The sequence below is a fragment of the Callionymus lyra genome, chromosome 8 (assembly GCF_982586985.1).
Source record: "Callionymus lyra chromosome 8, fCalLyr1.hap1.1, whole genome shotgun sequence".
Lineage (NCBI taxonomy): Eukaryota > Metazoa > Chordata > Actinopteri > Syngnathiformes > Callionymidae > Callionymus > Callionymus lyra.
The window spans coordinates 10620384-10647444 of NC_141825.1; the positions used below are offsets into that span (position 1 = coordinate 10620384).

The 27061-nt window shown below is 40.1% G+C and overlaps 2 protein-coding genes across 2 annotated transcripts; one reads left to right on the forward strand and one right to left on the reverse strand.

The window, feature by feature from the left end:
- Positions 1-15: 15 nt before the first annotated feature.
- LOC148073638 (USP6 N-terminal-like protein) lies at positions 16-20864 on the forward strand. The gene is made up of 14 exons (XM_087796677.1): positions 16-277; positions 8824-8897; positions 10214-10299; positions 10382-10421; positions 11183-11263; positions 11597-11704; positions 11787-11896; positions 13178-13226; positions 14978-15098; positions 16169-16263; positions 16738-16803; positions 16875-16974; positions 17907-18059; positions 19034-20864. The coding sequence occupies exons 2-14, from the start codon at positions 8832-8834 to the stop codon at positions 20080-20082; spliced, it is 2124 nt and encodes a 707-aa protein (XP_087652803.1). The 5' UTR covers positions 16-277; positions 8824-8831; the 3' UTR covers positions 20083-20864.
- Positions 20861-27011, reverse strand: uevld (UEV and lactate/malate dehyrogenase domains). Its single transcript, XM_087796680.1, has 12 exons — positions 26814-27011; positions 24533-24617; positions 24398-24463; positions 24174-24337; positions 23969-24110; positions 23816-23910; positions 23630-23735; positions 22699-22869; positions 22461-22625; positions 22289-22376; positions 22097-22220; positions 20861-21309 (listed from the first exon to the last, which is right to left on the reverse strand). Exons 1-12 carry the CDS (start codon positions 26853-26855, stop codon positions 21145-21147), a joined length of 1413 nt encoding a protein of 470 aa, XP_087652806.1. The 5' UTR covers positions 26856-27011; the 3' UTR covers positions 20861-21144.
- Positions 27012-27061: the final 50 nt, after the last annotated feature.

A 27061-nucleotide genomic window follows, 5' to 3' on the forward strand; every position in this document is an offset into this window, starting at 1 on the left:
GTCAGTCAAGACAGTCACAGCTGCGCGGACTCGCCGCATGAGCAGCAGCAGCAGCAGCTCCGACGGATTATCGAGCAGCAGCAGCAGCAGCATCCATGTCAGCCGGCGACAGTTGGGGACGAACCGTCCGCCGCCGAGTGCTCTGAAGACCCGACCTGGGACCCGGACGTCTCGAAGAGAGGGAGAGAGAGAGAGAGAAGGAGGGAGAAGAAGAATGAAAATAGTGGATTCAGTCTCTACTCGTCGGCTGGAGAAGAAGGAAAAGACACTTCGAACGGTAAAGTCTCAACATTATCGTTCGATAATTCGATGTAAATGTCGGTGAATGTCTTCAGGTTTTGTCGTTTTTCTGCTCTCTAAAGTTGACCGTTACATTCGGTTTAAAAGGCTACTTGTTTACTAGTAGTTTTAAAATTAAATAGACGTAAAAAAAACACCTAGTTTCATATCATTTAAAAAAAACAACAAGTCGTTTTATCCATTTAGTGTTTTGTATTGCTCGTGTTGCGACCACCAGGTGAGAAAACGCCAAATGCATTATGGATAAAGAAATGGTGTTTTTTTTTCCAGTCGACCGGAGATGCTCCTGCATCTGGAAGTAGGCCAGTCAAGTCAGTCAGTCACTGGTTCTCCATCCATTAGTTGGACCTTCTTCTCTGTAGGCTAACCGTGGGGCTCTTAGAGAGTGGGGGGAGGTTAAGCAGACGAGACCTCCAGCTTCTTCTTGTTCTTCTTCTGCCAGATGTCTGCTGCCTTTTGTTTTTTTTAAGAGCAGATGTACAGGATGTAGTGTTTCAATGCAAAGCTTGGTGGTGTCAACATGGTGCTACATTTTTTTTTTTGAACCATTTGAGTGCTTTTTCACCTGTTAAATAAAGGGTTTAGGTTGTCTCATGGGACTTGTTAAATGGAAAAAATCATATTTAGACATATTTGGAATCCAAGGAATATTGTCTATGATTCTAAAGTAGTATCGGGCTTTTTTACTAAAAAATCAGGTGCTACTTTGTTGTTGTTGTCGTCCTGTTAACCATTTGGGGACTCCATCTTGTCAAATCAAGTTCTTTTTATTGTCAAATATGCATGTATTAAGACGTACAGCATACATGAAATTGTGGTCCTCAGTGACCCACAATGCAAGACATTAAAGACATTAAAGACTTAAAACAATTAAAGACTTAACAGTTAACAAACATTAATTAAGACATTCAAGAACAAAATAATAAATGACAATAAATAACCAACAAAATGAAAGAAATAATCAACAAACTTAAATAATCAACTAATAAACAGAATATAAACAAAAAACAAAGAACAAAGTTAATGCATAGAAAGAGGAGCTGCTGCGTGTTCAAACGCCGCCATCTTATAAAAAAAATAAAAATGTGATGATATCAGAACATTTCAACTGTGTCAGTATGAGACACTGTGACAGGAATGTCAGCAAAATAGTTGTACAGCAACTACAAAATGAAAAAAATGTAATAAATTCTGCCTGAACTTTCAGAAAGAAAACTGTCCTTGATGTGAATGTAATAAAGTGATAACGGAAGTTATCTTAGAACACAAAAAAACCACAGGAAAGAAAGCTTCCAAGTAACAGAAATGACCACAAAGTTCAATGATTTAAGTATCTTCTAAAACATTTATATTCAAATTCGATCAAGAATATAAGCAACATTTATCATTCATTGACGTCCGCTTTATCCCTTACCGGGGTCGCCGGGAGACTGGAGCCTATCCCAGTATCATAGGGCGAGAGGCAGGGGACACCCTGGACAGGACGCCAGTCTGTCGCAGGGCAGGAAATCTTTTCATCTAATGGATATTAGATATATAGACATTGAAGTCAACAAAATATGTCGATATGCCAATGAATGGGATGCTTGATAATTGTTGGGTAAAGATGAAGTACATCACTAACATCTTCTTACTTCTCTTTGGTTCATCCTAACCATGATTAAGATGAAGAGATACAAGTTTAAAGCTAACTTTAGATGTGATTAACCTTTGACACACTTTGAACTAAACACAGAAAATGTAACTCTTAACAAGATTTCACACATACATTTTTCTTACATAAAACTCTTCTTTTTCAACACTATCTTGTGTTGTTGTTTCCATGACACCTTTAGCAAACTTGTAATAACTATTTTTCTTTTTAAATAACTTGCTTATAACCACTCATATTTTGAATCGTTTTGAAAAATTTAATTTAATGTGATGACAGTCCAAAATCTTTTTTCAGATCCTACTTGAGATTTGTTTCTGCTCCAAAGACTTAACCTACTTAGTTGACTCTTGATCAAATGACATACAATATCGCAGCGATTTCCTCATCTTCCGTAATCCTCTTTCTGACGGCATAAACAACTTTAACATAAAAACATGAAATCAAAACTAAAACGTCAATTTGTTGAACCTGCTATTCTATCATTTCTTGCTCTCTTTGCAAGCTTTTAAGACGCATTTGGTCAAGAAACATTTTAAGACATTTTTATTTGTACAGGTTTTTCCTTGAATTTCTGGAAATCCTGTGTTGTTTCTCTGTGTTATCTTGACCTTTAAAGTATATATTTTATAGAGTATTGTTTTGATTGTTTAAGCGCTTTGTGACCCTGGTCTAGAAAAGCGCTCTATAAATATAAATTGCTTACTTACTTATTAACTTATTGTGTTAATTTCATCTTTTATTTTAAGTATTTTTTTTTACGTCCATCTATTAAAGGAATAATGGATCAATACAATAGTACAGTTTGCGATCTAAATTGTTTTTCAGCTTCTGTTTCAAAGCTTTTTTTTCTTTCTATCATATATATATATATATATATATATATATATACATATATATATATATATATAGCACATTTAAAACTCTAAAAATGTTTCAACTTCAATATGATTTCAACTCCAGACAGTCAGAGACTCTTCTATGTTTTCTACTAAATTAAAATAGTATCATAATCCGTGCCATTCTTCCTTCTCAATTAATAATCCCTTAAAGTTCATGTGCTATTGACACAAGAGTATTTTTAAGATCTGGTTATGAGAATGTGGCTTCTTCAGCATGGTCTTGCGGTCGTGTTTTTTATGACAACAGTTTCCTCGGCATTCCTATCCTCCTCTTACCGACTCTCCAAAATGTGAGACCACACTGGGAAACGAGACCAGCCGTCTAAACGTACACGGGTCATTGTTATATTTAGAGAGCCCTCTCCCCTCTATCATGGTGACTTTTTTTTTTAAAGTAACCCATCGTTCTCAAGTCAGATCTTCCATCTAAGGTTCTTTCTGTAACTTGAGTGGAAAATAGTTTGAGCGGCTGGCATCTTTATCTGCTTTAGGAAAATGATAAGACAGAGGGGCGATTTTAAAGCGGGACAGAAAAGGTCCTAAGGGACGGGAAGCTATTCTAGGCATTGTACTTTTTCCCCAGTCCACTTCTGGATGTCCCCGCTGACTCCCCTCCTTCGGGTCACACAGTCTCTGTGTTGCAGCTTTTTTTTTTTTTTTTGGAGAGCAAAAACAAATACAAAAGGATCTGTGACAGCCTGAGGCAGGAGAATCTCAGACGGATAGAAATACAAAGACTGTCTTGTGGAAGGATATTGTGTCTCTTGTTGGCCTCAATTCGAATCCTTTTTTACGTGTGATTTTGATTTCCTTTTTTCTGTCATCTTGCCATCCTTGCTTTATACGACCCGGTTGGGCTGCCGGTATTTTTTCACATTGAAATAAAATGTAACAACCTATTGATTTACAACGTGACATTTATCTACTGTAGAATACACTGTAAATGCTTAATATTAATAAGATTTTACTTTGATACCGGTTCCTGAACGATTCTTTTTAGACAGAAATAAGATCAGGAAGTAGAGTCAATGCTACAAAGTAAATGTAATTTACCGGCAGTTTTCTGGGTAGTTTTGTGTATCATAATATTGTTGTACTTAGATAACTTAAAACTAGTTTAATTACTTGTTTACCGTGACTTGAGGTGTTTTATCTGATTTTATTTTCACTGTAAAAGTTCTTGGGGATGTTGTTAACATGCTACATTTCGCTCTAGTTGTGGTGGGGTTGGGGGGCGAATTACGGTACAAAAACAAAGTTAAAGTTATGTTATTTACAAAGCCATCATAACGCATATCATATTTTATTGTCCACAATCTGATTCATTACCTCATCGGTATACATCCTTCATTCAGACAATGGAAGTCTGGAAACAGAAAATTGGTCGAACTGTTGCAAACCGGGACATGGCAACTTTTGCGACGTTTAGCGAGTCCTCATGGGAAATCTCCCATCTGGTCTAAACACTAGCACTTTTGTCCACTGGCGTAACTTGACTTCAAATCACCTAGTATCGCTTTAAAGCAAAAATAATGTACATTAACGATTTCCAGTGAAAAGGACACTAAATTGACAAAAGAAATCTTTTTAATTAATGTAATTTTTTTACTGAAAGACTGGAAGCATGTTTCGATATTCGCTAAAACTGAGGCATTTCCACATGGTGCCACAAAAGAACCAAAGTCCCATACCCAGCCCTACATAATGGCAAAATTGTATAGTTGTATATATGTATACTGGTAGCATTTTTGGCGAAATTTGCACGTTGATCCCACCATAAAAAACGACAATAATCCATGTCCAAACCGGCAAGATCAGCATCTAGTCCTACAAGCGAGCCCAGCATTACAGTGTTTCTTCAAAAAGGCTTATAGAGATTGAGAGACAGCAAGTGGGAAAGGTTGCAGGATAATCTAAATCCTTTGTAAAAACTAGCTTAGCTGTTCATTATTCATGATCCACATGGATGACACAGATCGACGAGGCAGCGTTTGGCAGAAAGCTATCGGAAGGTTAACAAGGTTGCGTGAGCTCATGCATGTTCTTCATACCAAGAGTAGCACAGAATTTAATTTTGGCTAAAGGAAGCTCAAACATCTGTCCGGTCATCTGAAGAGAGGATTTTTTTTGTTGCTGGGAGATGGATTGATCTGGCTGAAACACATGTGGCCAGATGTTCGATGTGTTTAGATCCAGCAGAGGGAAACGCAGTTTACATCAAACACGCTAGTACTCTACGCTCCTGTGGTTCAGCGGCGTTCTGCTCTGCACCGTTATAAACTTTCCACACCCCGGACTAGTTTGATTAATGGCTTTTTCGACTCGAGATGCCTTCAATTATATACAACGAGCCGCACTGCAAACCTCACGCTCTTAGTCACGTTTCCAGGGTACTAACATAAGTTTACAAGACTCCTCTTAATCTGAGTTTTTTTTTCCTTTTCACCCTCCTCTTAAAAATGCGACCTTGATATCTTTTGCTATTACAGTGGAAAGTCTTACAGTTTTGGACTATTTTTAACCATTTAAACCGTCGCCATGAATTATTAAGGCCGGATAATGCGACTCTGTTCCGAGACCGTAATTGCTCAGAGGTTTCGAGGTTGTAACGGTTGCACATGGAGCTTATGTACACATGCCAGATATAGCTCCTGCGTCATAACAGGAGGTGATGTCACAGAGCATCCTGCCAACCTAACAAAATAGAGTGGGAGTTACTTTCTGTCTCTGTGCTGACCACATCTTCATCAACCTTGGAAAAATGTTACACATTTTGGATTTGAAAGGAAAGTGGCCCAGTGTGACATCTGCCCACCCCGGGACACCCTTCACGTCGTGTTGCCAAATAAGAAGAACAATGACGTTTATATCGGGGATGATTCTGAGCAGCAGGGTCCGCTTGTTAAGAGACTCATTGTTGTTACAGTTCCAGCGCGACCTGCTGACGAAAGGTGTGGCTGCCACCGGTTTCCTTTTTCTTCTCTGCCACCGCACAACATTATCAACGTTCTGAAGATACAGGAAGTCCAGAGCATATAGAGTTGAAGCATAAAGGGAAGTGGCTATGAAACTCTGAAAAGTCTTAAAATAAATGTATAGCTGCTGAACTAATATCTATCTTACAGGCGTCTTTATCGTGTAAGATTTCTCTTGTTGTTTTTTTTTAAACATTTAATAAAGATGCCATGACAATCATTTAATACTGCAACAGTAAGAACAACCTCATTGATTTGTAACACAAACTAACTATAAATAAATGTATTTATATGTATATTATCAATAGAAATATTATCTTGTTTTCTATTCACTTCTGTCCCCATTCACTCGTTATGTTCTAGCATTTTGTCAACACTGTACTAGGTGACAAGCAATACCAAATATTTGAAGTATTTGAAAAATACGGTTTATTTGCAATTGATAAAAAACCCAAACAAGTTTTGTTAGTAGGCGTTGGCAATGTGAAACAATATTCTATCATGATATGGAACATTTAAAACCACGGTAACAATGTTATAATTTGTTATTGCATGAACACATTCTTTCAGAGTCAGAAACTTTTATTGCCAGTTTTATAAACACAACATAGGATTTTCTAAAATTAGATGACACACAAAATAAGCAATATAAAGCACTCGGGAAGCCATTTTTCAAAAAAAGCTTTTTTTTTAATCTCCCTTTATTGAGAAGCCCTTGATAAAATAAAAAACAATCCTTATCCTATTTAAATATACTATATGGCATATGGTTGTATTTATTAACAATATGGTAACGTGCAAATCTTTCAAAAGACTTTTGACTTGGCTTAAATATTTTTCAATTACTCTTGCGTAATGCTTCTAAAGATCCTTTGCTAATAGTTTTTTATTTAGCACGTCTGTAATATCTTGACCACATCTGAATAATAATAATAATGTTGACATGTTTTTTTTACACTACTTTATCAAATTCCACTTTTTGAAGAAAAAAAAATGGGGGTTTTATTAGATCATTGTAAAGGTGTATAACTCACTTTATGTTTATTTTTATTTTCTTTATGTTAGGCCGTAACTAATCATTACACATCTTTATCCAAATATTTTCCGCTTGGCTACATTAAATTCTTACCCTTAAAAACACTGTAATTATGCCTTATTTTACAGTAAATGAAGAAGGAGTTTATTAAGCACTAGTTATAGGGTACTGACATTTCCTCAGGGCTTTCCATTTTGCTCTGATTCATCGACCGATCCTGAGTCGACTCATGGCTCCGACGCTGCTTCACACAAAAGCGTATTTGAGAAAAATATGCTGATTCTACAAAAACCTTGAAATAGCCCGACATGACGTGGACGAGAAAGGGAAATTTCTCGAGAGAGAAACGCAAAGGACAGCAATGGTCCAGTTGTTGTTTTTGCAGGGGCCAGTTTCACCGACCAACTGTCCGTCAAGAGCCTCAGCTGTTCCGCTCGACAGCTTCTGATGCCGTGCCCACGGACATCTGCTCTGAAGGGACAAAGAGCTACGATGACCAAAAATCAAATGCTTGTCCTTTTGAAACTCAACGCCCCGGGATATTGTTCAAATTTTGTTTAAGGGCAGCACATGATATGATGGCTTAAAAATTTTTTCCATTCAAACTCCTGTTAATCTGAACCGACATTAGGAACTTCTGTCTAATTTCTACCTTTTGTGTAACATCAGTTTGTTCTTTTAGATGTGATGAAGTATTTGCTACATTTGTTTTGGATAATTGCGGACGAACTTTATCAGCTACCTAAAGAGGAAGTCGCCATTACACTTTTTCTTGCATCACAGGAAATCTTCATTTGTCTTTCACGAAAAAAAATGGTCTCTCTTGTGATGAGACACTAAAGGTTGTGGCTTTTAGTGTAAACTTTAAATGGCTGTTGGTTAGGTTGTGACAAGTGCCTACAGACTTGTTCTTGCAAGACACATGCATGCTCCTTGACTTTAGCCGACACACAAGACACTCAGAAATAATACTCTGAGCTTTTGTTCTATGTTTGTGCTGTTTTTCCTTCAAAATTCATCATCCTTTTATATAGAATAAAAGCCGTAAAGTGTTGTATTTGATGCATCTTAAGTTTGGCCTTTCACCTTTTTTGGAATTAGTTAACTTTTACTCATTTAAGAGACAAATGCTGCTTCTGAAAACACTACACAATTTTCCCTATAGAGGTTTAAGAAACCTTTTTTTGGACCTCATTAAGTCCCTATTGCCTTTAAATGGAAATTATATTTTAATGTCCACGTCTTTAACTTGCTTAACTCACTTACATTTTAGACGAAAAGGGTATATTAAGGGTATTGTTTTTACATTTAAAACAATTACATGATGATGTAGTGGTTGACTTGTGGACTATGAAGTTGAAGGTTCAATCCCAGCTTTGGACAAGGTTGTGTCCCTGAGCAAAACAATGGTGAGCTGTCGCTCTGCATCGTAGCCTACTCCCACCAGAGTGTGGTTCCAATAGTCAATTTATTTCTCATCATGTGCAGCAACACCTTCAAAGTGACAGCTGCATGAATTGATCAAAATGAAAGCAAAGAAACAAATAATGAATGGTGGCTGAACATTTCAAATGGGGACAAAACCTTCCTCTTCCACTTTTTGGTTGTTAACCAGCCAAGTTGTGCGTTGCCAGAAATGCGCCACCGTCCGAGTGGTCTGACCACTTCTCCTATTCATTTTCCTGTCACTTCCCTTATCCACTACAGAAGATGCAGAACTGATGATTTACATGTTGGTACAGTACGAAACTAAGTCACGTGGTCATGGCTCGCACACATCTGTTTGGACGAGGCAGTTATTGGCTGGTGTTCATACATTTTTAAAAAATGGAGGAAAAAAAAAAGAAAATGATGAGAGCATGAAAGAAAATTGAATCAAGGAGTCATCTGCATTAAGAAGAAACAAGGCTGGAACAAGGAATTTAAACTAAATCCGACCAAACCTTCTTTGTTTTCCAGATTTCGACATGAAGAAGGACATAGACACGCTGATTGCTGAGGAGCACGCAGACATAATCTCCAAATATGACAAGGTAAGTTAGTTGTATCTAGGGTTGTGTATTTGCCATTATCTGGAGATACGACAAGTATCACGATACGTGTGTGACGACACGATATTTTGTGATACTGTAGGAACAACAATATATTTTTTGCTTTTAAAGAAACAACAGTTTTTCTGGCTTTTAAAACAAAGCAAATACTTTCTCTAATCAAATGTGAAAGTGCTTGTAGGAATGTGCTAATAATCAAAATATGAACAAAAATGTAAACTTATATTAACAATGAAGTGCATTAACATTCTCAGACCACCTGGGGCAACATAAAATATCCAGCTTCTGTCAGTGTTTAATTTTTAACTTTGGTGTATCCTCTCTTACTCAGTCATTGCTGCCATTTCGCCTGTTTTGTTGTTACTTTGGCACGGAGATGAATGTTGCCAACTAGTGGCCAGATGTTTAATTGCACCACACAAATGAATATACGCTGTGAATATTTGAGTGTTACTTGTATAATAAAACACCAAATGTTTATCTTTTGTACACACACTATTGAAATGTAAACCATTAAATACATTTAAATTATAAGAAAATATTATTTCAAAGTTTTTTTTTTAATATCAATACAGTGCTATTGAATATCGATGCAATATCGCACACCCCTAGTTTTTACTGTCAACACAGATGGAAGAAAAGTTGATGATGGCGTACTTGACTTGTTTTTATCCTAAATATTTCAACTTTACATCTCTCTTTCTAACATAATTTATTTCTCAATTTTACCCACAGTCTGTTAGTGATATCACAAGATGTCACTTATTCCAATGAAAACATGACGGCTGTTAATGGGGAAGAAAAATTTGACATGTTTCAGTAAGTGTTAATAATAACAACAATAAGAATTAATAATAATACATTTAGTGGGAGCAAAAACTACTTTGCTGAAAATATACTTACTTTTTAGGGCAATCCAAACATGGTGTTGTCACTTTAACTTCTATGTGGTCCTGTATTAACCGTTTTGGGCAGAGGTCACCGTGCAGGTCCAGTATTGGACAGAAAGGTCATCTGGTGGAAACAGGAAGCTGATGAAACTCTTGCTTTCTTTGTTGTTTGGACCTTTGGTACTCTCAAGATATCGGCTCATTGATTCAATCAACTTGGCCAAACAAAACCTCCAAGAAATGTTTGACACCATCCTTCATATCAATGCCTGAAAACACGTGATGTTGTCGAGCTACATCCAACAGAAATATGATGTGTTTGACACACACCATCATCACCGCCGCCGCCTCCGTCAAATTTGTTCAGCGTGATGCTCTCCAGTAGCCTCGACTGTATCTGTGTTTCAGGGAAGACAAGAAGGAGTCAATATTGACCCATGGGAGGATGCTGACTACAGCATCTATAAGGTCACGGATCGCTTCGGCTTCCTGCAGTAAGTCATCAGTCCACCTCATTTGTTGTGATCGAACCCTGTTGTCCCTTTGGCTGATCTTTTTCTACATTACACACTTTAGTGAGAACGAGCTGCCGACACCAAGTGCCCTCGAAGAGAAGGTATGGAATTGATTAGTAAAGTTTTATGTCACTTTTTACTGAAAAAAACACACAACAAACACTTAATTCTATCACAGTAGAGCTCAATACAAGTCAGATGTTAAGATGTTTTCACTTCGAAAGATTAAGTTTAGTCATCGACTCAAAACTATAAATGGATAATAGTTTTTTAAACTATACATTTTAAGATACTGTACATTAGAGATGAGGTCTCATGATACAGCATCAGTTATTTGACGCTGTATCATTATACCGTGTCTTATTTTATTAAAAGGCCACTCTCTGCATTCTAATATTTGGCTCTGATCCACTTATTCAATGACACCTGTCATCATTTTCAAACTGAGAGTGCCATCTAGTGGCCTTTCCACACTAAGAAACTGTATCATGATACATCGTCAAACGACTGATTCTGTACCATGAGGCTTTAACTAGTGATGGGCTGATCAAGCTTCATGAAGAAGTGTCATCTTCTTTAGAGGTCATTAGGTAGTTTAAAAATGATGTGATGTTTCATTAGAAAAGTTGTTCAAAACAAGGGAAAATATTGCAGGGACCGCCATCTAGTGGACTCTGAACATAATGACACTGCTTCATGAAGCTTCATCAGACCATCACTAGCATTAACCCATAACACAATATTTTCTCTTTCTTCTTTTGTTTAAATTTCTTTAAACAAGCCGTTTTAAACTCGATTTTAGTTCTTGCATTGTTAATTTTTAACAAATGTAAACGTCTTTTTTTTAATCCTACCACCACAGCAAAAGCACCAGGAGCTAGAGCGGGTGGAGAAATGGCTGAAGATGGTGAAGAACTGGAACAAGTACAGGAACAGTGAAAAGGTTTGTTAGGCTTTTTATTTGTTTCACCCTCACAGGGGTAGGGATGGATACTTAACTCCATAATGGTACCATAATGGTACCAGTTTTGACATGCATAGAAAGTTACTAGAACATATTTTGCTTCATTTTCATTTTAGGTGATATTTTACAGTCATACATTTAAAAAAATAAAAAAGTGACTTTAATTTGAGTCAAAAATATTGTGTTTAAAAGACACCCGTCCCTACCTTGAGGTTCTTGGTCCCTGGTGAGGATTAAACCATCTCCAGATATGTTTTGGTTCAATTCTCCCCCAATAATGCTCCTGCCTTCCTTGTCCACTGCTTGTTGCAGTTGATAAAGCGTGTTTACAAAGGAATCCCGCTGCAGCTGAGAGGCCAGGCCTGGGCGTTACTCCTGGACGTGGACAAGATCAAACGGGAGAACGAGGGGAAGTATGAGGTGTGCTACAGGACGTTTTTTCCACTCGCTCAGTTCGACAGTCGGTGACCAGTGTAAACATTCCGCGTCGTCTTCCCTCTAGAAAATGAAGCTGCAGGCCCGACACTTCTCCACCGAGATCAAGCAGATAGACCTGGACGTCAACAGAACCTTCAGGAACCACATCATGTTCATGGACCGCTTTGGAGTGAAGTGAGTCGAAAACCATCAATAGTTGACCGTCACTGTCAGGTGCACTTCTCGTTTTCATGATTTTTCAAAATATCAACGGTCGCCACAACAGAGGTCTGTTTTCCCCTCTGTGAGTCATGAGTACCGAGAGAGAAACCTAATCAGGAAGTGTCATCATTCTGTGAGCGTTGTCACGGTTACCGCGGTGAGCTATGGCGACTGCTTTGTTGTTTAAATCGGCCAAACTTCGAAGCTCATATTATGTAAAATATAAATACATTTATAAATTAATAAAATGATAAAACTGTTTGTTGTCATTTAAAAGAATCATAAATCTTAAATAGTTTTACTACATTTGTGTTTTGTTCATGACACAGTAACAAAACCAAAAGTAACTTTCAATAATTTCTTTATTCCTGATTATATCTTCATTATTGTGAACTTTAAACAATTTAAACACCCCTATCTGACTTTTTTTTTTTTACCCTGGATCACATGTAAACATCACGGTCTTTGTTTTTAAAGAGCTTTTTTTTTCGACCAGTGCGTGAAATGTCGGTTTTGTTTGTCCTCTCAAGTGTTGGTCCATGACACGGTGTGAACCCTGGTGCAAACACCACTCAGCCCCCTGCACACACACACACACATACACACACTCACACACACTTGCTCAAAGCTAGAGCGGTGGTTTCCTCTTCTGTCTCATTAGGCTTCCTGTCGGTGCATGAGAACCACAGGAAGTAGATTCACACAGAAAAAACGTTCACGTGGAACAATGAGGTGGGTGAGCTAGAATCGGACGATATATGACAGTGTTTGTGGTCACTTTGATGGCTTGTTTGAAAAGTTGATGATCTGGCCGTGATCGTCTGACACGGGGTCGTCTCATCTCGTGGCTTCGTGTCGGACTTCCCTTCGATTCAAAGCCGTGCCGAACACCATCCGTCCCGGTTCACTGCCCACTCCTTCCCTTTCTCAAGTCAACAGCCGACTCACCCACTAATGCTGACGGCTATTTAAAGCCCCCTTTTCCTGTCTCCTTCAACGTCTGTTGGACGTGTAGTTGGAGGGAAAAACATCCTTTCTTGTCAACATGGTGCTAATTATTGAACGTGTACATTAACGTGTACATATTTGTAGACGTAACTGTGGTGATCTCAGCTTCAGGAAAACAATTGAACAGCATTAAAACACCCTCAGGTTGTTTTTTTTTTATTATTTCTACCAGACATGATGTCATGTATGTTTGTTGTTATAATGTCCTAATTATTAACCGATGTTGTGTCTTTTTTTCCTATGCAGGCAGCAGGCGCTCTTCCATGTGCTGGCAGCCTACTCTGTTTACAACACGGTGAGTCCATCTATTGAGAGACAAATAATCTCAAGTCTATTTAAACATGTGGGGAATAGTAACATAGAAGAGGAGGAAGTTCTACCAACTATATGAACGTGATTCAATGATTTATATGTTCATTTGACTTCACCATCTAAAAGCAGGGCTTTTGCGCTTGTATTACTGTCATTACGGTAGACCCCTAGAACTCCTGCAGTAGCACCGGCAAACATAGCAGATACACGGGAATACTAGGTGTGAGTAACGAGGGCGACTCCATTCAAATACTTCTTAAACACGTTTATAAATTGAAAGAAAAAGTTAATTTTCTTTCAATTCACGATTTGCAGTTAAAAAATGTTAAGGGTTTATAAAAAAAAACAAATAAGGAGCTTTATTTTATTAACACGTCGGTACATATCGGTGGTAAAAGAGCTGTATAATGAGTTAACTGAGAGGGGGTGAGACTAATTTTGAAAACTAATTTTTGGGTGTTTTTAAGTCTTACTTAAAACCTTGAAGAAGGCGTCTACAACAGTGAGACGACCACCCAGACTGCTCAGTCCTACCACAAAAGCTAAAAGAAAAGACTGGACATTGCACTTACAAATGAAAAGGAAACTTAAGGAGAAAAAGTGTGTAAATCTAAATGAGCAGAAATAGTTTAAAAGTGGATGTTGATCAGGTATGTTTTTTAAAAAAAAAATTTAAGTTAATATTTCGTCATTTTAATTGATATTACAGCCATAAACGCAGTAATGCAATTTTTTTCATTAAACTATAAACAAAATCACTCACTCATAGCAAAGTCTTTAGCAAGTAAACAGCCTTAAAATAAACCCAGAAAACCAGACAAACCTTACCATTAAAACAGTATTTAAAATCGTATCTAAAACTTTGAACCTACTTTGGTGTAGGACAATAACATGAATAAAATACAGAAAAAAGCTCAAGTTTTAAAAAGTTAACTGAGAGAAAAGGGTTAGAAGTTTGGGGAAAAACATGGCTAAAGAGTAGAAATAAATGTCAAATGTGAATAGAATTGAAATAAATCAGGTATAATTACAAGAGGTATATTAAATATGCTGCACTTTTTCCAGTAAGTTTTAATGTTTCTACCATTACTCTCAATATTAAGTCATTCTCACAAACTAGCAACTTCCATTAGGTGCCTTCTTCTTACTCTTGTGTTTTCTTCAAAGAGAAAAATCAATTTAACATGTGACCAGTGTGGTGACTAAAGGGTGGTTTTGTTCTTATCTTGTCCTTTTCCCGGAGATTTCCCTGGCAACACCCCGTCCATCACTCTGGCTTTCCTTAAAGGTTTTTATTTGAACGAACACGCCGCGGCAGGACTTCATAGAAACAAAGCGCGAACACTGAGATGTGACTCTGGGTTGAAGGTGTTCGAACCACAGGAAACGGGCATATGCTGATCGTCTATTTTTCCCATTTTCCTGTTCTCACAGGCTGCACATGAGAAACTGGGTCAGTGGGAGAGCGACGGAGGAAGAGGGAGGAATAGAGTCAGTCGGCGTATTTGTCTTACGCGATGGCCGTGAGGAATGAGGGGAATGTGAAGTCTAATTAAACGTAGCGTTTTTGTTGAAGGGATACATCGGAGAGTTATTTTTAGCGCCGCGATGCCTTAATATGGACAAGCGCCTCTCGTATGTTTCGGAGAGTCGTGCCGCAGCCACAGGAAATCCGCTCTGCGTGAAACGATCCCGGGTTTAATCCACTCCCGGAATGTTCGTTTTCTCTGCCAGGAGGTGAGCTACTGCCAAGGCATGAGTCAGATCGCCGCCATCCTGCTGATGTACCTGAACGAGGAAGACGCCTTCTGGGCCCTGTCGCAGCTTCTGACCGACAACAAGCACGCCATGCACGGTGAGACGGCAGGGGGCGGGGCCCAGAAACTGTTGCCCTTGAAAAATTCATAGAAATGGGATTAGCTAATGGGTCTGTTTGAGAGCTGCTGTAAACAAGTGGAATTTACTGTTTTTGCACTCTGTACTTTAATGGTCCTTGATACAACAGGTGGTCTTTATAAAGGGTACTACACTATATTTAAAGTCTACGTTTATGTTGCTATGTCAAAAGTGATCTGCAGCTGTGATTGGTTGGCTGGGCGGCAAAGCATAATAACAGCTGTTCATTGGTGATGCTCTGATGAAGCTTCATAGAGCGGTGTCATTATTTTTAGAGTCCACTAGATGGCGGTCTCTGCACTATTTTCATTTGTTCTGAACATCTGTTCTAATGAAACTTCACATCATTTTTAAACTGATGGCGCCACCTACTGACCTCTAAACAACATGACACTGTTTCATGAAGCTCCATCTGCCCATCACTACTGTTCATGTGACCGTTACTGAGAGGGATGGCGTCTTATATGCAAGTTGAGTTTTTAATTTCAAATGATTTGTTTATATTAACAACATTAATTTAACAAGTGTAAAATTAATTGGTCTCTATTTTGTTTCTTTTAATTCAGGTTTTTTTTTCTTTTTTGGAATGTAACCCTCGCAATAAACGAGGGGCCACTCTGTTTGTTATTGAACTGCTTTTAGTCAAGACTAGCGTAGTAAAAGTTTCTAGCTATTTTTTTCATCACCACTCTTCACTGTGTAGCTTTAACTCTACTTACTATGTGACCATCAAACTATGGGAAAGAGACAGAAGTTGAATTCATTTGTGTTTTTGTTTATTTGTTGTGTATGTTTTTTTAGTTTTCCAGGATGATAAAATAGGAAACCAAAAGATGGCATTTCCCCTATTAATATATGAACTCGTGTTTACAATGCAAGATTTGTGATGTTTCAATTACACTTAACTAACACTAGTGGGAGCCAGAATCAAAAATGCTCAATCTGAGCTAGAAAACACATTTTAATTTTCGTTATGATTCCGTTTTTTTTTTAACAAAGCTGCTTTTTTTTTTTCTCTGATGACCACAGGCTTCTTCATACCCGGATTTCCCAAATTGCACCGTTTCCAGGCCCACCATGAGCGGATCCTCGGGAAAATGCTGCCTAAGCTGAGGAAGCACCTGGTGAGTGACGGCGGTTTTGAACAGTTCACTGAAGCAGAAGCTTTCATAGAGGATGTAAATCATGGTGGGGCGATTGTATTTACTCAGGGGACACATTTTGTACCGTTACGAGAGGACCGTAAGACTAAAGAAAGTAAAGGGGGTGAAGAAAACAAAGTTGACGAAAATAACGATAAAAAGGAAAATAGGAAATAAACGACTGGAAAATAAAATATAGACGGAAATTTATTTATGTAACATGTGTGATTTATTTAAATTAATAAACATTTTATTTAAATATTTAAAATATTAAATATAATGCACCAAGAATTGTGGACCAAACAAAATGCATTTTCAATTTTCCTTTATTTGTTTAAAGAGAGAAAAAAGACTTTGTTTTACTCTGAGGCTCAGGGTCCCATAATTACAGTCAAAGAGCCACATGTGGCCCCTTTACTTTCTAGGTTTGATGTACATTTCATTAAAACCCTACAGGACAAGGAGCAGATGACGACAGGCATCTACACGACCAAATGGTTCCTCCAGTGTTTCATCGAAAGAGTGAGTGTGTAGCATCAACTAATACTTGTCGCGCGTTCGTCCTTCAATACGTTTTCAATCTTTCCTCACAGACGCCTTTCACGCTCACGCTGCGCCTCTGGGACGTCTTCATCCTGGAGGGTGACAAGGTTCTGAGCGCCATGGCCTACACCACGCTGAAGCTACACAAGAGTGAGTACGAGGCTGAACGACGCTCGCTGGTAAATCTGTGAGGAACGGCGGCGTCACGCTCGCGGCTGTCGTAGCGCCGCCCGCTCACTGGAGGGCTTACATAATGCAAGCCGGTCGGTTGCTGTGGAGAGGAATCGGAAGCCGGCTCCTGATTGGACGAGCCACGCGCAGCACATCTGGTTGTGTGTCGCGCTTTTATCGAGAGCAGTTTTGAGGTCTCTTGTGTGTTTCTCAGCATAATGAAAATGACCCTCACGAGCAGTTTCTCGCTGAAAACTTTCTGCAGCTCATCCCAGAATTCCTTTTATTTGTTGTGAAAATGATTGAGACAAACGTGACAAAATCCGCTCACCTGCGTCTTTAACACGCTTTATTCATCTGGAGTTGCTGTTCAGCACCTTTTATAGGTCGCATCATGGGTTTAATTACGTTTATGGCTTCAGAATAGTTAAAAAAACGAGTTTGAGAGGATCTTATCACTGTGTAAAATATAAAAAAGATCTGAATAACTTGTTTAAAACCCATTAAATTACACCAATAATCAAATTGATTTCAGTTTTGTAGCTTTTTGAGACATTTGCAATTTGAAACATTTCACTCCTGGATTTTTATTGTTCTTTTTCTGCAGTGCGATTCCAAGATTTTAGTTTGCAAGGACTGACGACTTTAGATGATCTTGAGTAGAAGTTGCATTAAAACATGTAAAATAAAACTTCTTAACTAGACTTCAAAAATTAAATCTTTATGTGACTATTTAGAATTGAATTAAAGTAATTACAAGATAAAAAAATATCCTTAAAATAGTATAGTTGAGAAACTGAGTAAAATATTAAATTATAATAAGAATATTTATGCTTTAAAATTACTGCATCTACATCTTGGAATTATCTGTCATTAGGAAGTAGTTTTCATGAGTCTTTTGTGTCCCTCAGAGCGTCTGCTGAAGAGTCCGCTGGAGGACCTGCGAGAGTTCCTGCAGGAGCAGCTCTCCGACTCCTTCTTCCTGCCCGACGACGAGGTGGTGGAGCAGCTGCAGGCGTCCATGTCGGAGCTCCGCGGCAAGAAGCTGGATCAACCTCCACCAGGTCAGATGATGAGGCTTCATGATACTGTGTCGTTGTCTAGAGCTCAGTAGGGTTGAAGTGACGGTTTGTTTAAATAAAGTACATGTTGTTCTACTGCGTGACTGACAGGCTTGACTGCCAAGTATCATTTCCACAAGAGAGTCCTTTATACGAAGGCACCCGGTGTAAAATACAGAGACACGTGGATTTATACAACAAAGCTTTGCAGAGTTGTACTACGAAGCTTTGCAGAGTTGTACTACGAAGCTTTAAAGGGTTGTACTACGAAGCTTTGCGAAGTTGTCTGACGAAGCTTCGCGAAGTTGTACTACGAAGCCTCGCGGAGTTGTACTACGAAGCCTCGCGGAGTTGTACGACGAAGCCTCGCGGAGTTGTTGTACGACGAAGCCTCGCGGAGTTGTACTGCGAAGCTTTGCAGAGTTGTACTGCGAAGACTCGCGGAGTTGTACTGCGAAGCTTTGCAGAGTTGTACTGCGAAGCCTTGCAACGATGTACTTTGAAGCCTCTCGGAGTTTTACTACGAAGCCTCGCGGAGTTGTACTACGAAGCCTCGCAGAGTTGTACGACGAAGCCTCGCGGAGTTGTACGACGAAGCCTCGCGGAGTTGTACGACGAAGCCTCGCGGAGTTGTACGACGAAGCCTCGCGGATTATACCGCGGAGCCTCTGGCTTCTACTTGCATGTAGAAGTCTTACAAAAACATTTTGACTGATTTATGAGAAAAGAAATTGAGTAAAACTAGAAGTAATGCAAAAGGCTCACTCTGGATTTCTGCTCAAATTAAATAATTTTGAGTACATCAAATGGTCCAAATACATGGTAGTGGTTAATTGCAAAAGATTATAGAGCAAAGAGTTCCATCTAGTGTCCATTGAAAAAGATAACAATGTATCGTGAAACCTTGTGTACCTCGAACTAGAGTTTCTGAAAGTAAAATAATGTTTTATTAAATGTGTCTTGTCCTTTTCCCTCAGCCAAGTCTGACGAGCTGCCCATGAAGCCGCTGGGTCAAGAGAGGACGGTCGTCCTTCGACCTCTGCTGCCAGACTCTCCCCTGGAGGTCAAAGTGGACTTGCCGTCCAGCCCAGAAGTCTCCCAGACAGACAGCACCCCTTCCTCTCCGCCTGACGTACGAATAACTCCATCCAGGAAGCCTCCCCTGCCTCCAAAACCTGCCAAATCGCCGCCGGACGTGCGTGGACCAGACGTGTGTCCGACAAAGACGAGCGGGACGGTGGACGAGTCGAGCGAGGAGCCGGTGGAGTGGCCGCCGCCGTACGAGCCCCCCGCCGTCGACGTTCCCGCCGTTTGCCCGGAGATCGTCGACCTTCCCGAGCTTCCTCCTCCGCCGCCGTCCGACCCGGAGCAGACCCCGCTAGACTCTTTCTCGGCAGGGAACCCCCAGGTCGTGGCGCAGATGAAGCCGTCCTCGGAACTCTTGCCCAGAACCTCCCCCACGTCCAGGCGTCTTCCGCCCAAGCCGTCCAAGTTCCCGGTCTCGCTCTACGTCCCGGGGACGGACAGACGGCCTTCCAACGTGTCCCAGTACGACAACCTGTCCGAGGTCGACGAGGAGGATCGACTCTCGGAGAGGGTGCCGGACTACGACCCGGCCCTCTACCCCGTCCCCCCGCCCCCGGTCTTCGTCCACCCTTCCCCGTCCACCAGCCCGCTGCTGCGCTGCCCGCTCCCCAGTTTGCCCCAGGAGCCGGACGGGGACGAGGACTGGACGGAGGAGCCCGTCATCCCTCCTCCTCCGCCCAGTTTCGCCGACAGACTGTCTCCCTTCCAGTACAGCGCCACCAGCTGTTCGGAGACGCACAGAGCCACCTCGCCCACCAGCTACTCCAAGGGGTTCTCGCGAGGACCCCGGGACCATTCTGCTTTCCCAGCACCGCTCCTGTACACCGGCTCCCCGCCGGGAATCTCCAGATACTCCTCCTCAGTCGGGGTAAGATCCAGCCCGGACTTCTGCAGGATTGCGCCTCCTGGTGGCCAGCTCCCCAAATCAGTGACTTTTTGAAGATTGATATTCACTTTTTTATGTTTGATATGTGCCAGTAGCATTTTCCGTTGTCGAGTTTTGTACATATTTCTGTGAGGATTTGTTTTTCTTTCCGTCAAACTTAAAAAAGAAAAGAGCAAAACTGAAACCAAATGTAAGCATCAAAGACGACAAAACATCCTTTTATACTTGTATCAAAAGTGCTTTTTTTTTTTTAATCCTCAGATGTTCGCACAAGGGTATCACCGAACACTTCCTGGTCAGGTTTTCTGTAAAAATGTTTTTTGTGTGTGTTTAAAAAGCAGAAGTGTAGCCACACAACAGTGTCTTAAACCAAACTGTGGTGCTCGACTCATCGCAAGGGCTTTCAACTCCAACTATGACCTGACTATAGCCACTAGGGGGCGCTGTGGCTTCGTTGCTTTTTTTTTTTGTTCTGACTCGGTTTTAGTTTCAAGATGGTTAAACTTGACACGACCACATCACCCGATTGTACAATTGTTATTTATGGACATGCGGTTGTCTCGGCACAGGTGTACAGAAAAGATAAGAGCAGTTCCTCATTTGAAAGTTTATTAATGGAAGACGAGCCATGTTGAGGACGGACCTATATATATATATATATATGAATATACAAAGAAAATGTTTTGACAATCTGATGTTTTTATATATATATATGAGAAGATTCTCTATGAACCTGATCACCATGTGTGCATGAGCATCCAGAATGCAATGGTAACACCAGAGGAAAAGGTCAAAGTGTGTGTTGAATTTATTTGATAAAAGGTTTAAGAAGAAAAGTCCCACCGAATCATTTTATTGAAGCAGATAAGTTAAAAAATGTACATTTTCGTAGAGAAACTGGAAAAGATAAAAGGCCTTTAAAAAGTACATAAGCAGCTCACAATAGGATTGTATTGAGTCCCTGATCCCTGATTTATAAATTATTATTTTTCCATGATTGACAAAGTGTTCAATCAAAGGGCTGGTTCATGTAACATTTTTTGGTCGATTCAATACAAAGACAAAAACCTTCAGTGTTTCAAAAGTGCTTTTTCATCGTCGGAACGTTTGGATCCTTCATATCTGGATCTGACTCATGAGGCCGGAGAGGGAGCTGATGCTGTCCTTCAGTTTGGAATCTTCCTCCGGTCCCAGAGACGCTCCGGCCAGACGAGTCGTACCGTTGGCTCCGAGGACGCACGGCAGGCTGAGGAAGACCTCCGTCCCGACGCCCCCCCAGCCCTGAGGTACAGAAATTCATTATTTTTTTACAAAAACATTTTTGTTTAAAGTGTGGGCTCATAGTGTCAGAGTAGAACATGCTGACAATTTCATTTTGGGGTTAATAGATGTTTCTTTGTTCAAGAGTTTTCCCTTTTTTCATCCATTAGGCGAATCTTTTTTCCCCTCAAAATAATTAGAGTAAATATTGAGATCATATTTAGAAAGAAATATATTTTTTATCCGTTCATTAGTGATGGTCTTATGAAGCTTCATGAAACTGTCATGTTGTTTAGAGGTCAGTAGGTGGCACCATCAGTTTAAAAATGATGTTTCATTAGAACAGTTGTTCAAAAGAAAGGGAACTAGTGCAGAGACCGCCATCTAGTGGCCTCTGAACATAATGACACTGTTTCATGAAGCATCAGACCATCACTACTCTTTAGGTTTATTTGTATTTTTTTTAAAGGTTTATACATAATTTTTCTGGCATAGTTAAGTTTATTTTCATGCTTTTAAAAACAAATTTACATTATAATTTGTTGCAGTTTGTGATGGTCTTATAAAACATTATGTTCAGACTCCACTAGATGGCGGTCTCTGCCCTATTTTCCTTTGTTTTGAACAACTGTTCTAATGAAACATCACATCATTTTTAAACTGAAGGCGCCACCTACTGACCTGTAAACAATATAACACTGTTTCATGAAGCTTCATCAGACCATCACTAGTATATAATGTGGCCCCTGAAGACAGTTAATCGCCCACACTTGGAACAAAAAAGAGTTTCATGGTCCAGGACTTGTACCTGTGCCAGTGTTGAGATGGAGTGAACCTTCTTCTGGTCAGTCAGGATACTGTTGGTGATGTCAGCGATGGACAACCCCACTGACCACGACCTCTGCCCTCGACTCTTCATCATGTCAAAAGCTCTTTGAAAACATTTACGGTTAAATAAAACCAACAAAAGTTCGTCTCACAAGAGGCTGTTTTCAAGCACCTGTCCAGGAGCGGCTTGGTGGCGCTGGATCTGCCTGCGATCTCCGTCTTGACGCTGGAGTTCAGGCCCGTGTTGCTCATCACGGGAACTGACGAACGAGAACCGGTTTATCAGGACGGATGATGACGAGTGTGTGTGTGAGGAGCCCCCCCCCCCCCCGCCGTGATCTCACCTTTGTTGTCCGACAGCTCCCCAATGACCCAGGCCTGCTTGTGCGTGTTCAGGTTGATGTCCAGGATGTAGCTGAGGCGCTCCGAGTCCAGGTTACACCCGGCGCCGATGACCCGGGTCGGAGGGAGACCGCTCTGCCGCCAGGCCACGTGTGTCATGATGTCCACTGAAAATGTTTTAAAAACTTCCGATTTAAAAAGAACGTTCTCTTTTTATACGCTCTCTCTCTCTCTCCTCACCGGGATGAGACGCCACCACAAAGATGGCCGCCGGGCTGAGTCGCACCAGGTTGGGAACGAGTCCTCTGTACAGGTCCACGTTGGCCTGAACCACGGCGGCGTACGACTGCTCGCTGCTCCACGAGTTCGCCGTCAGAACGATCACCCGGGAACCCCCCGAGGCCGCCATATCTGCCGGCGCAGAGGGAAAAGTATTTAGTTTAAAGTTTGTTTAATAGTGTTTGACTCAAATATTGGGATTATTTTTGAAATAGTCACTATTACTTGTTTCATATCTTAATCAATAGATTTATTACGTAAAAGATTAACAAACACAATAGGAATTATTTGTAGAAAATCATTAAAAAAAACAACTGCTCAATGAATAAGCAGAGTTTTGGGGCTTTTATTTTGAAAATTAAACTATTTTCTCTGATGTAACATAAACCCGTGACTGATGACACATCAACATGCTTGTTTGGGTCGAGTCTTGTTTTGACTCAGCATTATTTTTTAATGTATTTTTCATGATCTTAAGCTATTTTGTTTTGCGACTAAAGCTCAGGCGTGAGTACGAGTCTGACATTAAACCCGTCCTCTAAAAATGTTGGGGACCCCTGCTCGGGAGAATGCATACCTCCCCCAAGTCACCCCTTTTTTAAACATATCCATTTATTTTTTTTAACTTAGAAATTAAAAACTATAACTTAATAATTCAATATTTCAGTTTTAAATCGCATTAATGGCAGTGAGCTGAATGGGACTGTAGGTGGCAGTGGTGCACATGTTGAACCTTGAGATCGTTTGTGGATCCAGATGGTAGTCCTTGTCCAATTATCAACATTTACGGGGAGTTTCACTGAAATCTTTGAATTCTTTTTATAAGATAAAAACAAGAGCTTCATCACAGCATCCTGGATTACAAAAGTCTTCATTGTTGATGGCGACCAACCTCTCGACACCTCGACCTTGGGCAGACTGAAGATCTCCAGGTCCGTGCTCCCTCCTTTGGTGGAGCTCTCTGCGACGTCCACGAAAACCAGTTTATCCACTTTGCACTTCGGACAGAGAACCAGGTCTTGATCATGATATGGACGTTTCTCTCGCGGTTGACGCTACAAAAACACCGGCGGCTCACCTTCGCCAGGATACCCATGACGGACGCCATGCCGAGATCCCCTCCCCCGACGACCGAGACCTTGTTGAGCGTCTGCTCGTGGTGCCTCGTTCCTCCTAACGGAACATGACGGTGAGACACTCGCTGACATCGTCCCTGATCCGCCGAGCTCACCATCGGACACGCTCATCTTGGAGACGAGGTTCTGCAGCTGGTGGGGGTCGGCGCTGTTCTGCGCCGCCTTCGTCGACAGAGGCGGGTCCTCCTGGAACTTGGCGATCATCTCCTTCAGAAGAACCACCACCGAAGACTTCGGCTGATCGACAGAAGTGATCAGAACGTGCCGTGAAGATCTCCATCACCGCCGACAACTACTCACGTGATCCCAGTTGTGCAGTCCCGGCAGGAAGATCCGACCCGTGTTGTCCACGTGCTTGCCCTCCCGGATGACCATGTCGGGCGTCGGCCTCAGCAGGCAGATGGGAGGGGTGAAGGGGAAGGAGTTGGTCAGCCACAGCTGAATAGGCAGGTTGTAGGTGCGGCCTTGGAAAAACAAAAAGGAGCGTTCAGGGCGAGCGTGGCTGTCGCTCCGGTCAACCTCACCTTCATACTGGACGGGAAGATTCCCGATCAGTTTCAGCAGGTGACTCTGTGTGTTGTCACTGAAAGCTGAGCAGAGACGTTTGAGATCCAGAGTTGTTTTTTTTTACCATCAAAGAGCAAACCAGAGCAACTCACTGTACGTCCCCGTCGTCGGTTTCATATCCGGGAAGATCCGGTGGATCTTCTGAAGCTCCTCGACGGCAACATCGTGGAATTTATACTAGCAAGACAATGTGAGGTTTTCACTTAACGGCACTTCTTCTCAACTGGCTTTAAATTTATCTATGAATTTTAGATTCATTTGTATCCCTTGTGTTGTCTCTGGGTCAAGGTGAAAGACCTCCACCACTGCATACGGAAGCCAGGGAGGTTGTTCACCTGGACCCAGAGACGACACAAGGGATACCACAAACACATTTGTTTCTGGGGCTTTCAGGTCACCTTGACCCTGATATAACACAAGGGATCCTACAAACACATTAATCTTTGGGGCCTTCAAGTCATTTTGACCCTGAGACAACACAAGGGATACTACAAACACATTTGTCTTTGGGGCCTTCAGGTCACGTTGACTCTGAGAAAACTTAAGGGTTAACAACTCTTTATATTAAATAAGTATTGACAGTGAAGCTCCACTACTAAACATCTATTACAATAAACACAATAAAATACAATTTAAACACCGAGTTTTATTCATATTAACTGATGATCTCATGTTTATTTAAACTGTAAAAGGGAAGCGAAGTCATAAAAAGCAGTGCTGAACGAAATAAGAAGTTATCTCGCTCAGAAGTTCAAAATATAAAGAGTAATCTTTAACCTGTTAAACACGAAATTGTGGAATTTCTTCAAGGGAAAAACTGCCTGAAGTTTTAAGGGATTTGTATGTTTTTCATTGAACTATGTCGAGTCAAAAAACTGTGGCGTTTAAAAACATTTTTACTTAAAAATATTGATTTATTTTTGCATCATTGGGTTAAATAAAGCGGTTTATTCCTGGGCCGCACAGAATATGCGCAAGGGTCGCAAATTGCCCCCAGGCAGGTCTTTGGCCATGGTTTGTCGTAATTTTCGATGGAAGAAATAAACATTTTTAAAGAATAAATCAGATCTGAACATATATTTTCTATGTTTAAATGATCACTTTCGTTTTTCTTCCCTCAGTGCCTGTGTAGCCTTGTAGAATGTCATATTCAGTCAACAGAACTACTTAACAATAAATTTAGTATTTTTCAAATGAGTAATCGGGTATAAAAAAAATAAAAATTCTGCCAATGACAGAATTGAGACATCGAGAATATGTTGGTATGTAAACCTTGAAGTATATTCTTAAAATGTTAAGATTACCTATTATTCATCAATACCATGTCTCCATTCATATATTATGAAAACATTTACCATCAGTTTGTTAATATATATTGGCTAAAGAAACAGACAAACAAACAAAATCTGAAAACAAAGGAAAATGTGAAGAGTTTGACCCAAATCGTGCTCACATCATCTGGACTCGTCCCAAAAAGCAGCCTTTCTCTAAATGCACTTGACCTATTTCATGAGTCTGGTTCAGTTTTGTACATTTGGTCGTGAAACTCCGATTCTTTTTTTTTACAGTGAGCCGAAGAATATTAATGAAAAATTCTATTGAAATCATGAAGAACTGCAGATACAGCTGAATTATGACGATAAATATAAAAGGTAAATTGTACTTATCTATCCATGCCTACATATATATATATATATATATATATATATATATATTGTTTATCTTAATAAAAGCACAGAAAAAGCATTTTACAAATAGAAAAACCTCAAATCATGTCTTTGTATAACTCAAACATGAAAAACAGTCTAGTTTTGAAACAAAACGTTTCATTGTGAAGACAAAAATAATAAATAATCAATATTTCTCTTCAGGGAAAAGGTCAGAGAAGACACCAGAAGCCTTCCTTTATCTCGAATGGATTCTTGTTCCACAAACACACCATCCATTTAAAACTGACAATGGAAGGTCAAAGGTCAACACTGAAAGAGGGACCTGAAAGGTGACGCTAAAAGACTGGATTTAATAATTTAAAAGAAAATGTGAACCAAAGAATTAAACTAACAAAAAAAAAACCCACTTTGTGTGCCATTTTAACCTATTACTTTTATTTTAGTAAATAAATTAAATATACCATCTATACAAATAATTGGTAAAAGTATTTAAGTAGGTTCAACAAAAAAATATTCGTTGATATTTATGATTACAACGTAATGTCGTATTAAATACACGATATAAAATTGATTTACATATTAAGTTTCAGCCACACGATCCAAAAAAAGCTGGTTCATCCAGTTGTTGACAGCAGTTAGCATGCTAAGCTAACCGGTACCTGACCCACAACATAGCGACTAGTTTTCAGACTTTACCACCAACCTTGGATAAAACCCGCTGTATCGCCTCCGACTGAAGGTCCATCTATCGACGACTGGAAACAAAAATAATATTTGTCCTGACTTTGTTTTTTTTCCGCCTAACGTTTAGCGTGTGACTCCAGCAGTGGACAAACTTCCGCAAACTTCCAAAAGTGGATGAAGGAACCGCCAGGTTTCTGCTACGGCGTCACCCGAAGGACAATTTTAGGTACAATTAAATAGTCATTCAAACAATTAAAAAAAAGAAAG